Source organism: Antrostomus carolinensis, unplaced genomic scaffold (genome assembly GCF_000700745.2).
Source record: "Antrostomus carolinensis isolate BGI_N321 unplaced genomic scaffold, ASM70074v2 scaffold45922, whole genome shotgun sequence".
Lineage (NCBI taxonomy): Eukaryota > Metazoa > Chordata > Aves > Caprimulgiformes > Caprimulgidae > Antrostomus > Antrostomus carolinensis.
In genome coordinates this window covers 352-16011 of record NW_010298462.1, presented here as the reverse complement: position 1 = coordinate 16011, position 15660 = coordinate 352, and the positions used below count along the sequence as shown (strand labels likewise).

Sequence of the window (15660 nt, the reverse complement as noted above, 5' to 3'; positions counted from 1 at the left end):
TCATATAATTTCTATGCATTTTGAGAGGGTGGAGACAGAGATCCTTGGCATGCCATGGGATCTGTGGAAGGAAGGAGAGACATGATTGCAGGTTTATTTAGAGACATACATGAGTACCAATTTCCTGCATGGAAAGAAAAGACTAACACAAAAAAGTGAGCTTCATATTTTGCACAAAGTTGGCCCAGGAGCAGAGCAGCAGCCTCTCCTGGGCATGCAACGTAGAAAACCCTCAGCACTGAGGAAGGCTACAGGAGGACCCTGAGGGACGTCCCTGCAAAGGCAGCCCCTGTTCAGGGAGCTGGCAGTCATTCCCTACTGAAACAGGAATTCTGCACGTGGCTTCAGTTTCCTTGGTTTGTTCCCCAGGGCTATCTTTCTGCATTAGCAAATGCTGAGAGCCTGGCAGGCTCTCCAGATATTTATTTCTGGACAAAAAGCTAGAGAAGTAAGGATGGTTCCTAAATGCGCTTCCAACCTCAAAGCTGGTTAGTGGTTCAGCTGTCAGGGCTGGGGCTGCAGCACAGCACGTGGGGACACGGATGCGGCTCACTGCAGTCACTCAGGATTGAATCTGAGTGGCTGGTTTCCATGCCCTGGGCACAGATTCAGGGGCATAGTCCTTTTCTCATTGGCTTTAGGAGAGAAGCCTTCCCCCATCCCAGCTGAGTTAAAAGAGAAAGTGAAGAGGTTGTTTTTATTTCCTGGAGTAGATTGCACACACTGACCATGGCATCTGAAAAGGTGAGAGCTTGGACGGGGTGGAAGGGTCCATGAAAGCTGCCTCAGTGCTGGAGTTCAGGTACAGAACTTGTCATTCATCTGGAACAACAGCAGCTCTTATTTGGAAAGAAGCTTTGCCCTGCCCTGCATGGCTGGAAAAGCCATTTCATGCCACACAAATACCCAGTGCAGGTGCTTGGCATAATCAATGGGGAATTTGCTTTAAAAAATCCAAGATGGGATAAAAGTTAGCAGTAGCTGATAGGGACAAAGAGGGAAGCTTTGTAGGGGATAATTTTAAGGTCACTTCTGCATTGCTGGAAACATCAGGTGAAACTAAATATTCAGAGGGCCAGCGTGAAAGACAGTGACACTACCCGTCTTTGATGTACCCAAAACAGGAACTGTCACTTTCAGAAAGGAGCCCTCTCCCTGAAACCTTGCTTTGTCCTGTCTTACAGTTCCTGAAGTGCTTTCTGTTCATGCATTGTTCTCCTTACAATACTCTGGTGTTTCCACCATATAACCACTTTATCTGTCTTTCTTTTCTCAGCCGATACTTTATAGCTATTTCCGAAGTTCCTGCTCTTGGAGAGTGAGAATTGGTAAGTTCCAGTGCTGATCTCTGTTTTATTGTCTCCTCTCCTTCACTAAGCCAGTTAATTAGTCACTTATTAAGAGAGAGAAATCAGCAAACATGATCCTGGAACAGTGAGGAATTCCCCCCCCTCCTCCCTTCTCTGGAGTGGGAGGGAAGGGAATACCACAGCCTACATGGAGCTGAGGGGAGAGGAACAGACAGGAGGGCTTCACTCAGCCTGCAGCTACCTGTCAGAAGGAATTACTCCCTTTGTAAAGCTGACGTGATGCCAGTGGCTGTTTCTTTCACATTATCCGGAAGGACCCTACACTCTGTTTCTACACCCTTACTGCCTCAGACTCTGGTCTGCCCAGGTCTTGAGAGCTAAGCAGAGCTAAGCATTCCCATCTTGGAAATGGTCCCTACTTGGACTGAGAGAGTCTTAAGCAAAGATTTTCAGGTGAGCACAGGCTCCCCTGCCCTGTATAAGCCCTGTCAGGAGGGGCTGTGCTGCAAGTGGCAAAGCTTATTTTGAATAATGCAATGTTTTGGCCAGGATGATCTGTAGTGCTTTCATCCTTTTTTTGCCAGAGCACTATCTTCTCGGTCAACTAAGGCCACCTTTCTTGAGGGATAGGGTCTTTTTTGGTTTTAAAGCCATTCTTTTTTTCAAATTGAGATGGCAACGTTTCCCTGAGCCCACTAGCAATGAATCTGGTCTCCCTGTGCCTGTCTGAAGCTGTACACTCTGTTCTCCCTAGCACTGGCTCTGAAAGGGATTGCTTATGACGTGGTGCCAGTGAACCTCCTGAAGGATGGGGGACAGCAGGTAAGGGTACAGCTACCATTGCTCTCTCCAGGGCTACTGAACTTTGGGATTATTAGGAGAATTGGGATCAGTACTAGAAACTTCACAGGCAAAGTCACTGAATTCCTCACTATTTCTCTGTAATTAATAGTTGCTTTAAACTCGTATTCCCTGGCATGCAGGATAGAGGGAAATGACTACAGGAGACTAAAGGTCTTATCCTCTCTTAAACATCTGTGACTGAATTTCATAAGGATGAAGATCTTTTGCTCCTGGTTAGCGTGATATAACTGAACATGTCTGGTACACAGACTTCAGAGAAGCTGCACTGCAGTTTAAACACAGGTTCAACCTCACTCAGTTAACACCAGAAAGTGTGTGTGGATGTGGTGGTGTGTCCAAAAGATGCTAAATGATATAGCAAGGGGCTGCAAAGGGCCTGCTGGAGGAAGGGGTGGGTTGCCAGAAGAGATCTTCACTGAAGATTTGTTCAGGGGGCCTTAGGTGGGAGTTGTGCACCTAGTAGTGGCTCCATCTGCCAGTATGGGCTAAGACAGAGTTGGAGAACTAGAACAGTAATAGCGATGCTGCTGCAGTACTACCCATCCCGGGCTTTGTCTTGATGGTTTATCAAGAAGTAAGGCAGTCTGGCCTTGGATGTAGTGATCCCTGAGCCCCAGTGAGAGCTTGCTGTAGGCTAATAGTTCGGCATAACTTACTGCAAATATTAGTACTGAGGTAGAGGGAAAAGCCAGGTGAAAAAATAAAATAATTTGGTAACTGGGTCCTAGGGGAAGAAAACAAGGAAGAAGAATTTCTTGTTGCAAGAGAGTAATCCCAGGTTTGTTTCCACAGTTTTCTGCTGAATTCAAGGCAGTGAATCCAATGCACCAAGTCCCAGCCTTGAAAATTGATGGCATCACCCTTTCTCAGTCGGTGAGTTACCAGCCACATCCCTGTTAAGCACTCACTCCAGCCTGCTGCCAGTCTGGAGGGAATGGCTTTGCCCCATCTCTTCCCCCAGAGCTCTCATCTGTGCATTAGAAAAGAGATGGCATTTATGATAAACAGTCTCACTTTGGGGCAGAAATAGCACATAGCCTCTGCTGGGAAACTGCTGTCAAGGAGTTATGGTCAGTTCAGCTTTGGTTCGTCACTCCACCTTTCACTGAACACTTCGTAGTCTGATTTACATGGCTGTGCCAGGGTTTGCCTGAAATTACAAATGGGCTAAATGACAACAAGGTTCCAAGCAGGCATGGAAGGGGATACTCTGTTGCTTGGATTGGTAACAAACTTCATTCAAAAGCTGTTCTATTCTCTTGGATCAGCTCCCCTTTTCTGTATGTTCAGGATGTGAACTTTTCCTTGTCTCTCCAATAACATCCCCTTATCTCTTTGTTCATTACAGCTAGCTATAATTCATTACCTAGAAGACACTCGTCCTAACCCCAGGCTCCTGCCCCAAGATCCAAAGAAGAGAGCCCAAGTCAGAATGATCACAGATCACATTGTTTCTGGCATTCAGCCACTTCAGGTATTGCCTTGTAATATCCATGCAAATGAGAAAACCAGGATGGGTTTCCAGGAGTTTGTATCTCTGAAAAGTTCAGTCTTTTTAAGTTGCTGACAGCCAATAGAGTGACAGACTTTAAGACTGTGTGTTAGCAAATGAAATCTCTGCTTAGCCTCTTCCTGTCTGCCAATGGCAGCAATACAGTATTTCCTACAAAGAAAATCCTATAGCAGCCCAGGGTTGTTTCCAGAAACAGCTGAACCCATGCAGTTTCACTGCAGGGTCTGGTATGTTTTAGGAAGACAACAACTGAGTAACCCAAAGGGCAGAGGGAAAGGCAAAACCTGGTAGCTGTTACAGAAGGACAGTCCCAGGAGAGAGATACAGCAGGGTGCGTGGTTCAGTGAGGGCTAGGTCAGGGGTGACCCAGCAGGCTGAACTCAGGCTGGGGGTTCAGGCTTGGCACCCTCTCCTCCACTGGATGAGGTAGTGGGTAAGATCCAGCCAGCGGCAGTCAATCTAACCTGGAGATCACTTGCCTTCACAGAACCTGAGCATCCTGAAACAAATGGGGGAGAAAAAAATGGAATGGGCTCAGAACTGCATCACGTCTGGCTTCCAAGGTGTGTCCCACATCCCAAATGATCAGCACTTCAACTGACCTTTCAAAACTCTGTGCCACTGGGGTCCTACTTTTCTCCTCAAGCAGAACAACAGATCTCCCTAGGCTGGTGGGTTGGGGTCCTGCCCTGTTGGTAGCACTCCAGGGTCTCAGAGGAAATGTACTGTACACAGTGCACTTCCACTGCTGTGCATAGAAGAGGGAAAGCCTGAGGGCATCCTGTACACTGCAGCAGTTGATTAACCCTCATGCATGAGGGCTGACAGCACTTCTTTCCACCCAGCTGCTCCCAAACTAGTGCCTTTTGCTTTAAACTTCTATCAGTCTATATTGATACGCTTTTGTCATCAGACAAAATACATTTGACAGCAAACTCCCATAGACTCTAGCAAGTAGCAGAGTATTTCTTTACCTCCCTGGGAGAAATACAGTGCTTTTTGTTTCCTCAAAACCCTTTCCCCCATGTGCTGGAATAGTAGGCTTATCTTCACTTCTGGACAGACACAAGCTGACTGGACCTTTGCATTTTTCTCCTTCCCACTCTCACATGTTTCTACATTGTCCTCTTAGTATTTCAGGTGAATTGCCGAAACCAGCCTGAGTCCCAAAGGGCTAAAGGACCCTAAAGACTTGTATAACTATGCCATTGTAAGATTTCTGTTCCTTAGAGATTCTGTCCCAAATTGCTCCTTTCTCATATTCAGCTCAGGGTCAAAATGCCTTTGTTCATAATTCCCAGTCTAGGAAGTCTTTGGTGTCCCTTTCAAATGAGTTTCCAATGCCTCACTCCAGTGTACCACCTCTCTTGGCAGCACTGGAGCAGATTCTGCAGCACACTGCTGGGCGCTACTGCATGGGGGATGAAGTAAGTATCTGAGAGTGTTATGTAATATTGGAGGACTGAAAACCCTAGTATATTCTATAAAATAGGAAAGGAAATTAGTTGTGGAGACACAGCACAATCCCACCCTGTGCCTGGAGTTACAAGCAGTGCCTTCACCATAAGAACGGCTGCATGGATCCTACTTAGGCAATTACTGACTTGCAAATAGTTACGGAGATGATTACTTGTCCCTGCCTATAACCTGTTGATGTCCAGCTTCTGCAGCTATATCTAGGATCTGGTTGCTACTGCAGCATGTGGAATATATAAATATATTCAATTTAATATATATATATATTATATATACATTAAATTATATTTAATCTTTAAGAGATTTGGAGTTCAAAGTGTTCTGATATAGGGGCAATACTTGGCTCAGGAAACACAGGTTCAGTTCTTAGCTCTGCTCTGTGGAACCTTTAACCAAGTGGTATTGTGTTTTTCTGCTCAGTCCATGTTAAAATGGGATGAAGAGATTTCAGAGAGCTCACATACAAGCTGTTCTGACCCTTACCAAGCTAGAGGCCACTCAGGCCTCTTCTGTTTAGTAGTCCTGTTTGGCAGGCAGTTGGACCTTTCCTATAAAAGCCTGGAAAAAAAAGGAAGGTTCCTGTGATGCAGAGGATTGTCCAGTAGGAGCTTTATGGAACCGGAACCCTGAGTGGGCAAAGGCTAGTTACAAGAACACCGTGCACTCTGAAAGGCACCCATAGCTTTGTGGCCTGGGAAGATGGGTGGGAGCAGCTGCCTCTGTGCAGACAGGCAGGTAGCTGTATTGTCCTTGAGTCTCCGTTTCAGATTGCAAGTCCCTGAGCCTGTGTGCAGAGGCCCTATCACATACCAGGTCTTGACATTGGCAGGAGCTGCTTGATACTCCTGCAATGCAAACAAGCAAAATTTACTCAAATTTTCCCAGCCACATAAACTCCCCCTCCCTCCATCACCTCCCTCTGCAGTTTGCCAGGAGACTTGTTTGCTCAGAGGCAGTTATCATAGAAGCACTGTGTCCTTAAGGTCATGGTGATCAGCTGGTAAATATGAAGCTCCCTAAAGGCTGATGGCTTCTTCTACTAGTGACTCCTATGAAGTTCCTTTCCTTGTACAGTTGTCATATTATTTATGCTGGATTAAAGAACGGGATTGTTGTCACAACTCCTCTGTACTAGCTGATAAAATAATTTCAATCCTGCTGTCCAAGCCTGCCACCACAGTGAAGGATGATGGGACAGGCTCTGAGAAAAAGGGTAAGGCTCTGAGCTCTTACCCTTTTTCTGCTACATTTGCAGGTTTCCATGGCTGATCTGTGCCTGGTGCCTCAAGTTTACAATGCTGAAAGGTAATTAAGGCTAAGCTTGAGGTGCTCTGCAAGGGCACCTCCTCCTTGTGTTGGGTTGTCAGAGCTTACTTGCTGCTGCTCCTTGTGCCTTTTAGGAAAGCATCCCTCCTGTTTCCCTATCCAGTTATGGATTCCTCTTTGTACTCATTTTCCAATTTCACAAATACCATCTCTTTTGGAAGCTCTTGGAAATAAGGAGCTGGGCTTTCTTCTCAGAAGCCCCTGGAGGAAACCTGATCTATGTCCTTAGAAAAGCTAAGGTTGCCCACACTCCACGTCCTCTCTCCCTATTTTCCCTATATTTACATTGCACATGGGGGAAAAGATTAATCTATGTTTGTTGAAATCCTTAAACCTATGCAAGTAGTGGCTATATGATTCCCAGGAAAAGCACAGTGCCTTCTTACCCTGTGCTGCACACTATATAAAAGCCCAGCAACAACAGAAGAACTAACCTTTTCTCTAGCATTTGTTTTTAAACCTACAAGGATGAACCTTTTCTCTTAATGCAAAAGTACCCCAGGCTGTGAGATTCTCCCATACTGGGCAGGCATAGCACGCTGCTCTGCCCTTCTGCTCACTGTTGCACTGGCTGTCTGACTCAAGAGTACCTCACAAATTCTTTTCCTTTTTCAGATTCAAAGTGGACATGGGTCCATATCCCACAATAACCAGAATAAACAAAGCTCTCCTGGAGTTAGAGGCATTCAAAGTAAGCCACCCATCCCAGCAGCCAGATACTCCTGCAGAGTTGCGAGCTTGAAGCCTTCTACTCAGTAAATCAAATAAACTGGAGAGTCAAAGAGGACAGCAGGTACAGCTTGAGTAGGACTTCAGTGACAGCAGGATATTGTCTCACTTTCCTGTAGATGGGAAGGACAGAGGACCTGGAAGTAGCCTGGATGACTTACAGGAGCTATGACTGTACTGGAAAACTTGCAGCTACTGCTATGTTTTTTTCTATCTGATGTATCCCCATGAAGCAGATTAAAGCAGAAGCATCCATAATTATCAGAAGTCCACTTTGTATGGCTTTGGGTTGGGGAATGTGGCCACAAACAACTGAGACATTGAGCCAATTCTGGACTCCTCACAGGGGCTTCTTTCTACCACCTACAGATAGAGCATCAAGGAACCAGTGTACCCAGTGTGCTACTAATTAGCAGGCCTGCTTGTCCCTGGAGCTGCCTCAGAGCTATGGCATAATTATCAGAGCCATGGATATAAACAGTAAGAGCTAGTGTCCGACAGAAGACAGCTTAATCCCAACCCTTGTTGGGTGCCACGGGTCTTTCAAGAGACAATAGTCAGCAACTCTGCCACCCCTTGCAATGACAAGAGAACTACTACCCGGGACAGCTGGTTTGTGCCTCTTCCTTATGTCTAGCAGCAGTCTTGCAGAATTTATAATAAAGTTCTGTCTAGAGCAAAGCTAGGTGGTTGTGCCATGGTCAGCAAGACACAACCAGCTCATTCCCATACACTGAAAATGATGGCGTTCTCTTCCTCTTCCTGTCCTCAGACACCACTCTAGGTGTTTTCCCAGTCCTCAGCTGCAGACTATTTCCCAAGGGAATCCCAACCCAGATTCTCTACAAACCAGAACCATGCCTGTATTTTCACTTCCAAGCAGCAGGAGTAAATCCTGTTCCACTCATCTCAAATGAAATACAATACCTGAGTCACCTTCAGAGATGAAAGAACCCTGAGAATTCCAGCCCAGAAATCTGTAGGGCAAGAAGGGAAACTCATAAGCCCATGACTGTGTTGCTGTGCAGGCTTAGCCCAGATCCCACTGAATGTTTTGGCACCTAAGCCCAAGTACTGAGCCAGGGAAATGAAGCTATATATCAGCTGCCCAAAGGGGCAACACCTGTGGCCTTCAGAAAGCCTTTACAAACCCAGGATCTCTTGGGTCAAGGTGGCATTCACCTACAGGTAGATACTTGGACTGTCACACTGCTTGGACTCATTTATTGCCATCCATGTCTGTACTGAGGCTGGTGAAGAGCCCTTGCTCTTCCAGGCTCATTCTGAGTATTGTGCATTATCCTAGGTCCAGCTGGATCTTGACTGTGCTGTTGTAAAAGGTCCCAGCACAGTTGGAGCCCCCAAAGACCAACACCGTGTGCCAGTCACGCTCCTCTTTGTTCTCCTTGTTCACATCCATCAGGTGGGCAGGCATCAGGTCAAGCAATGTGTGGCCAGCTCGGGGCACAGAGCAGAGGTCGTGGTGGATCACCGTGCTCCATGATAGAGTATCTGAAGTAGAAAGTGGCTATCAGTGCTGACAAACCCACTCCTAGTGCACAGGATGAAACAAATGGACCAGACTAGGTGTTCAGAAACACCACTGCAGCCCAGCAGTCACCTTCAGCTATGGAAACCATGAGGGAGAGTCACTCACCTAGGTGGAAGACAAAGGCATCCTGCAGGGCTCCCTTGGCATTGCAGCCTCCACTGATCAGAACCTTTTGGTCCGACACAGCTAGAGCTGCGTGAAAACTGTGACCAAAGTAAAGCCAAAAGGTGACTACAGCCAAACCTGCTGGGGTTGCCCCAGCCAGCAATGGGCAGGGGTGGGCAGACCAGCAGGAGGCTGGGGGCTTAACCTACAGAATGGAAGTTAACTTCTGCTTCACTTCTGCCCTGACGTGATGAATAACTGAGCTGTCTGTCTGCCTCTGCAGGTCAGGCCATAATGAGGCCTGAAAAGCACCTCAGTATCTCAGAGGAGCTATCAAAACTCTTCTGTTTTGCTCTGTGGAGTGAGACAGCAGGCTAGCTGGGCTTTAGTCTGACTTAGGTTATTGTTCTAGTGGGCAATAGGGTCCCTTTAGGAACAGCATAGTCCTGGCACAAGAGTTTCTCCCTCTCTGTGTGTCTGCTGTACTCCAGGTACTGTGGAGACCAAACAGCAGGCAATACAGTTCATCAGCACATGGCAGAAAACTTCCCTGAGCCTGAGAGGCCGATTTCCAGGGAGACTAAGGGGTCTGTACCACCCCCACCTGACAGGCACCAGCTAGGACAGCACAGGAATTTCTGGTGCCACAGCAGAGGAGCCATCCACTGTATGAGATATGCAGCTGGGTCTGATCACAAGCACTGTTCAAACCCAGCTTCAAAGAGGAAGGACAGAGGAAGAAGATGGCTGCTGGCTCTGCAACAGGATCTTACCAGCGTGCGGAAGGCTGTCCAGCGAGGAGGGGGACTCGTGTGTACTCCATGAAACCTGACAGCCAGGGGAAAGGCAGGTGAAATGTCCAAAAATCTCAGCCTCATAACTAGCCCAAAACTTCCATACTCTGCCACATCAGCAACCTGCATTCTCTGTTACCCAGCTTCTTCCAAAAAAGTGGTCTCATTTTTCCCCATTCCCTTGCCTCTTACCCCAGAAAGAGTTTTTTTACCCCATAGTTTCCCATCTCCATTGCCTAGTCAGGGGTTTTTATAACATTAATGCTGCCTTCCCATTGAGCATGCCACATTCCCCACTCCCTGCCTTAGAACAGATCTTCCCAAGGCATCCACCTGGCACAGGCTTTCTTACCCAGGTCCAGGATGTGCATGTCACTGAGGTAGAGAGAAGCCCTCCGACCCCCAAAAATCAGCAGCTTGTTCTTCAGGAGAGTAGCTGAATGCCTGGGAAGAGAAGCAGCAAGTGAACCAAGTATCTTCAGCCAAGATCCCAAACTGACATTTCAGCCTTGGCTTCTGCTATTGGGTTGCCACAGCTTCAGGCTACACCTGCCTCTACTCCCAGCCACTGCAGCCCAAGGACAGAATCCCATCAGGATTCACAACAGGAGGTGCTGGGAGTCACATTGCTCAAATCATAGCCCAGTATTAAGGAGCATACGGTAGAGGACAATGGCCTAATGTTTAGGAAATTACACTGAGGTGGGAGGGAGAGTGAGCAGAGGTTTCCTGCTCTATTTTGGAGGGCTGGAATAAGAGCACTCTCACCCAAGCCTAGGCAGAGGCTTCTCCCCTTCTGAGATGGGCTGGTACCAAATTTCATGTTCTGGATTGAAGACATAGAGAACATTGCTGCAGGGTCCAACTGCCAGTGATGCCTTTTTGGGGAAAGTCCCTCCAAAAACAAAGAGCTCCTTGCGGTAGATAGTTGCACTGTGGTAGGTGAGCACTGGCAGCCTCCCTTTAGCCTGGAAAAAGTTCAACATACTTTTGTTACGAGAAGTGCCTTATTTGCTGCATGACCCATAGGAAAGGGACCCACATCATACAGCGAGTTTGACAAGTCTCAATTTTCACTTTATTGGCTCCCCAGCCAGATCTTTGCCAAACAAGCAGATAGTACATCCTTTGCATACTCTGCTCTACCAGAATGCTCTGATGAGAGAAGGAAGTCAACCTCCTACCCCAGCTTCCTCAGAAGATTACAGAGAACAGAAAGATCTCATCCAGGGTTATTCTGTAAAAGCCATCTTGTGACTTTGTCAGGAAGAGTATCCATTGCTGACAGGGCCCTCTGCAAGGACATGACAACCAACTAAAGAGCTCAGAGCAGTCACTGATTTGAGAGGACCAACTCTTCACCTGAGCACCCAGCACAGCTCTCAACAGCGCCATATAAAATGAGAGGCCATTTCCCTCTGCTGCTTGTACAGTACCTCCCACCCACAACCTCGATCAAACACAGCAGTCTGCAGCAACCATTGTTTCACCGTGCTTCATTCATTGTGGGCACAGCTCCTGGTTTCTGCCAAGCTTGTGGCCTTTCAACATAGCCTTCTTATATCTGTCAGTCACAACTGAGCAGCTCAGACAACCTGCAGCAACAGTAGACCAAGACTGCTGCAATAAGGATACGGTTCAGCCCCTCTCCTGTGCTTCTGTCTTGGAAGAGCTGCAGTACTTACAGCCACGAGGAGCCATTTCCAGGTGACTGTGTCCAGAATGTAGATGCTGCTGTAGTCTTTGTCCTCCCTTATGCCCCCAAAGACGTAGATACGCTTGGTGTCTGGGTCGTAGGTAGCTGTGTGACCATGCAAGCACAATGGCATGGTGTTTTGTAGCTGGAAACCCACTGGAAGCCAGAAATCACTGTCTGTGGGAGCAACACCAGACAGATGGTGTGGGAGTTCAAAAATGCTCTCAATTTCTCCAGTTTTAAAGAATATGTCATAAAATCTTTACTGAAAACCTTGATCCCTTCATCTCCTCTTCTCTTTTGATTCAGAGCTAGAGGGGACTGATAAAGAAGGCAACGCTAACTAGGTGGGGAATGGTAAGGTAGAAGAGAGGATCGGTGAGGTGCATAAAGCTGCAAGGCACTGGAATTGTATCTCACACTTTCCCACCAGTCATCACACACAGACTGCAAAGGCTGTTGCTTTTACTCCTTAAAACTCACACAGTTCTTTCCAGAACTTACACCTTAGCTCCTGGAGGGCTCTCACATACAACCGCACAGCCTCTCATGGCAACCCACACTGTCAGCTCAGCCTGGTGACCATGACAGGAGATGTGACACCTTTGCTATCCCCCCCACCACCAAGCACAGACCCCTGAGTACCCCATACCACCAATTTCCAGCTTCCAGAGTGCATCCTTGCAGGACTGCTGATCAACACCTTCTCCACCGATCAGAACAGCTGTCCCCAGGTCACTGAGACACATGGCATGGCACCACCGTGGGCTGGGACTGCCTGGAGAGGGGAGAGCACAGGGCTGTGAGCAGAGTCAGACAGGACACCCCCAGTTCCCTTCCCTGGTGGGGAGAACAAGGCAGCTAAAGGCTCAGAGGAGAGAAATGGGAAGGCAAGGGTCCCAGGTCCCTTTCTTCTGGGGTGGCAAGAGACAGCTCCCTGAGGAAGCTTTACTGTTGGCTTTGGGGAATAATTGCTATAACAGGCTAGACTGTTAGCAGAGGGAGCCAGCAAAGCGGCTGGCTGGCTGGAGGATGCAAACAGGCTGCCACTTCAGACAGGCTTGAATGCCCCCCGTTGATTATCCATCCCAAGAAGGGATATCCCAGTTGTGCTGTCCCCCTGTGTTACTCCTTGTGAGGGAGGGCTATTGCCTAAAATACAGCAATCAGAAGCCTGGAGCTGCTTCCAGAGATACTCATACTGCTCTGTTCCTCCTCCTTTCCTCTCCCGGGTCCCTGTGGTTGGCTGAGCAAGCTAAAAAATAGTTTTTAATCAAAGTCTATTCCACATCTTACCCTTTGCCTCAAAGGGCTATGCACCAAGAGGTGTGCCTGAGATTCAGAGGGGCTACAGAAGCGTATTAGAGAGCCTGACAGTACTGGAAGCACCTATACTGAGGGCAATTGCATGGGGAGGAACAGTATATACACACAACCTACTTGTTATTCTTGATCAGTGGGGAGATAAAGGATGAAGTGGCAGAGACCTGTGACATTAAAGGGAATGGCATCACCAAGTGGCTGAAAAGACAAACCAGGGTCTAGGAACCAGATCCTCACCATGCAACTCCTCCACCGCCAGATCTGCAGAGAAAACACAGAGATGACCCCATAAAGAAAGAAACCAGCAAACATACCCTGAAAGTGCTCAGCTCCATGGTTTAAGAGCCCTTTGGTTTTCCTTCCTCCAGCACAAAGCTACCTCATTTCAACAAACAAGATGCAAGACCAAGAATCCTGAAGTAAGTCTCATCAGAAGAAATGACAGGTATGAGCAGGGCACACTTCCTTTGACTGCCATCACGCTCTCACCATTGCATTTTACCCCTCTAATGGAAGCTCATTTCCTCCTTTCTCACACGGCCTACAGTGGAAGCAACTTTATGATGGAGCTGTATTTGCCTTTGTGAGAAGCAAGCCAAGTGCCAAAACGTCACTTCACATAGGGACCACTGCATTATTGTCCAACATTTACACAGAAACTTAGTCACACCCTGGAGGTGACTGGGAATTCATGCTCCAGAAGCTAAAGGTTTTGTTTCCAAACCCCTTGGCAGCTGCCTTCTCACTATTAGACATATATTCCTTTCCATATTCTCTATACTTTAATAATAACCCATGTCTTGTGTGGACCAAGTGGTATGCTGTTAGTAGGGGAACAAACAGACTAATGGAGAGGTTACAGAATGTCACAGCAGGTAACTTTCTTGTGGCTCAATTTCCTCTTTTGTGAAACAAGGCTAAGGATACTTGCCTTCACTTATAAAGCACTTTTATTCATATGAAGAGATAGGCGGATTACGCTATGGTACAGAGTGTTAGCACTAAGAGCATCCCATGTTCTATTTCCATGTTCTAGTTCTGGCCTTTTCCCAATAGGCAAAATGTATCAAGCAGTTTATCCAGGACTAAGGAGCAGTTCTCCGTATTTCGCAAGCTAAGACAGAGAAGCCCATCTTGCCTTGGAGGTACACAGAGAAAGGGACTGGGAAGTTGTTGCCCAGCAGCATTGACAGATTGTTCAGACAAGACCTGTAAAATAAACCTGGAGACTGCCAGAGTTACCTTCTTCATCGAGATCTCTCTCAGATGCTGTGGGTTCAAACAAAACTTTCCTGGGCTTCTTGGGGTGGACAGGACTCTTCCTCCAGGCCTCACTGGGTTCCACCTTGCCAGATGGTGGCTTCAGGGCACAGGGTACCATCAAGGTCCTCAGTGGTGGGTGGACATCCTTCCTCCCAGGCCTGGATGCTCTAGAAGTCACTTCTGAGCTCTGACTCTTAACCTGTGACAGAGTCCCAGTCAAATCAGCCCTGAAGAAAAAGACCTCAGGCTACTGTGAGTTGTCTGTTACTGAGCCAGAGATTAGTTTCATGTGGTGACTGTTTTCAGGCTCATCTTCCCGTTGAGTCTTAAGGGCCAGCACGTCAACAGGGCCAGCTGCCAAATACATGCTGAGCGATGCAGCTACCTGCTGCTGTATGCCCAGTGGTCCACGTCCAGACTGCGGGTGTGATGGGCACAGCTAGCACCAGGCAACTGGAAAGGAAGAAAGGCCACATGTGCTAGGAGTAACCAGGCTGACCAGTGAACCCACCAAGGGCTGTTAAATTCAGCCCTTCCAAAGGCATTTCAATGGAGACTATCACTTTTTTTAGCACAAGTAAATCTTCAGCTCCAAAGCTTGCTCAGCCAGGTCTCTGGTAAGAGAGTGGCAGCAAATGTTTCCACTAGACATCAACTGAGCAGCTACCAGTGACAGAGAAGATACTAAGGAGAGGGTGAAATAACAAGAGGGAAGCTCCAGGATACACATACCACAGTGGGATCCTCCAGGTCCTGGCCAAGGGGCATATCATCTGCTGGGAGCACTGGTGACTGGGTGGTCTCTGGGATGAGGAAGGGGCGGGCGGGCGTACTGCTGGAGACACCTCGGAGCAGCTGCAGCAGAAAGAGTGACAGGATAAAAGGACACACCAAGTGTGCTGGCCTCCATCCACAAAGGGTGAGCAAAAAGATGTCTTGCAAGGGACAGATTCCCTGCAAGGGAATAGCCCAGCTTTCATCTCCAGCACAACAGAATAAACAAAGAAAAGCAAAGTCAGGCACCGAGAGGGGCTTCAGCACAAGGTAAAACAATTGTGTTAAGTACCATAGACCCAGGAGAGAGCGGAACTGGAACTGAACTGCTCTCTGCTGCCCATCTCCTGTGGCACGAGGTGTTCTGGCAAAGCTGTGTTCAGGGCATAGGCCTGGAGCATCACAGAGGGTTGGGGCTCAGCAGAGATGTGCATTACCAGATCCATGTGAGGCAGCTCTGCCTTCGAGTAGCAAAGAGAAGGAAAAGGAGAGGATGGGAGAGAAAGTTCTCAGAAGTGGCAACATTTGTAACCCAGGGTAGGAAGAAAGGAGGATGTCAGTTCTTTTACCTGTCCATTGACAGTCAGGACAAGCTTCACAGAGTTGCCTCTGTCCATCTCTTTCAATGAGGCCATGAAAACATCTGCCCTCCAGTCACCTTCCCACACCAGAGACCTACACAGGAGAACCATGGGTTTTCAGCCCATAAGTGACACTGACCAGGGAAAAATTCCTGCTCCCACACTAGCTGCTAACACCCCAGAGCCAGAAAAGATCCAACCCCAAAAGCAGCCAAAAGGAAGCTGAAAGCACTGCTACAGAGAAACACCACGGTGAAGGACCGGCAGGCCTGAGCAGCTTCGGGAGGACACCAGCAGAACCAGCACCACCACAGAGCAGGGCGCTTTTCCAGGACACCCCTCCTGGCAGCACCA

General features: G+C 47.9%; 2 protein-coding genes across 3 annotated transcripts; one reads left to right on the top strand and one right to left on the bottom strand.

Annotated features, from left to right (window-relative positions):
* Nucleotides 1-718: 718 nt before the first annotated feature.
* Nucleotides 719-7316, top strand: GSTZ1 (glutathione S-transferase zeta 1). 2 transcript variants are annotated; one of them, XM_010162443.1, is made up of 9 exons: nt 719-744; nt 1277-1324; nt 2109-2132; nt 2967-3047; nt 3523-3648; nt 4175-4250; nt 5062-5114; nt 6419-6468; nt 7105-7316. In XM_010162443.1, the coding sequence occupies exons 1-9, from the start codon at nt 730-732 to the stop codon at nt 7229-7231; spliced, it is 600 nt and encodes a 199-aa protein (XP_010160745.1). In that variant the 5' UTR covers nt 719-729; the 3' UTR covers nt 7232-7316. The 2 variants fall into 2 exon arrangements, with proteins under 2 accessions (XP_010160745.1, XP_010160744.1); XM_010162442.1 differs by having other exon boundaries at nt 1277-1328; nt 2065-2132.
* A 1199-nt stretch (nt 7317-8515) lies between these two features.
* Nucleotides 8516-15400, bottom strand: LOC104520689 (uncharacterized; the record flags this gene model as incomplete). Its single annotated transcript, XM_029083607.1, has 10 exons — nt 8516-8730; nt 8876-8956; nt 10022-10113; nt 10438-10637; nt 11355-11542; nt 12021-12143; nt 12926-12949; nt 13931-14150; nt 14684-14806; nt 15295-15400. Coding segments are annotated over 10 exons (1372 nt in total), but the record flags the coding sequence as incomplete, so codon positions are not given.
* Nucleotides 15401-15660: the final 260 nt, after the last annotated feature.

Coding starts and splice junctions, on each gene's coding strand:
- GSTZ1 (XM_010162442.1), top strand. Junction 3,048..3,522: donor GCATCACCCTTTCTCAGTCG/GTGAGTTACCAG, acceptor TGTTCATTACAG/CTAGCTATAATTCATTACCT. Junction 6,469..7,104: donor CAAGTTTACAATGCTGAAAG/GTAATTAAGGCT, acceptor TTCCTTTTTCAG/ATTCAAAGTGGACATGGGTC.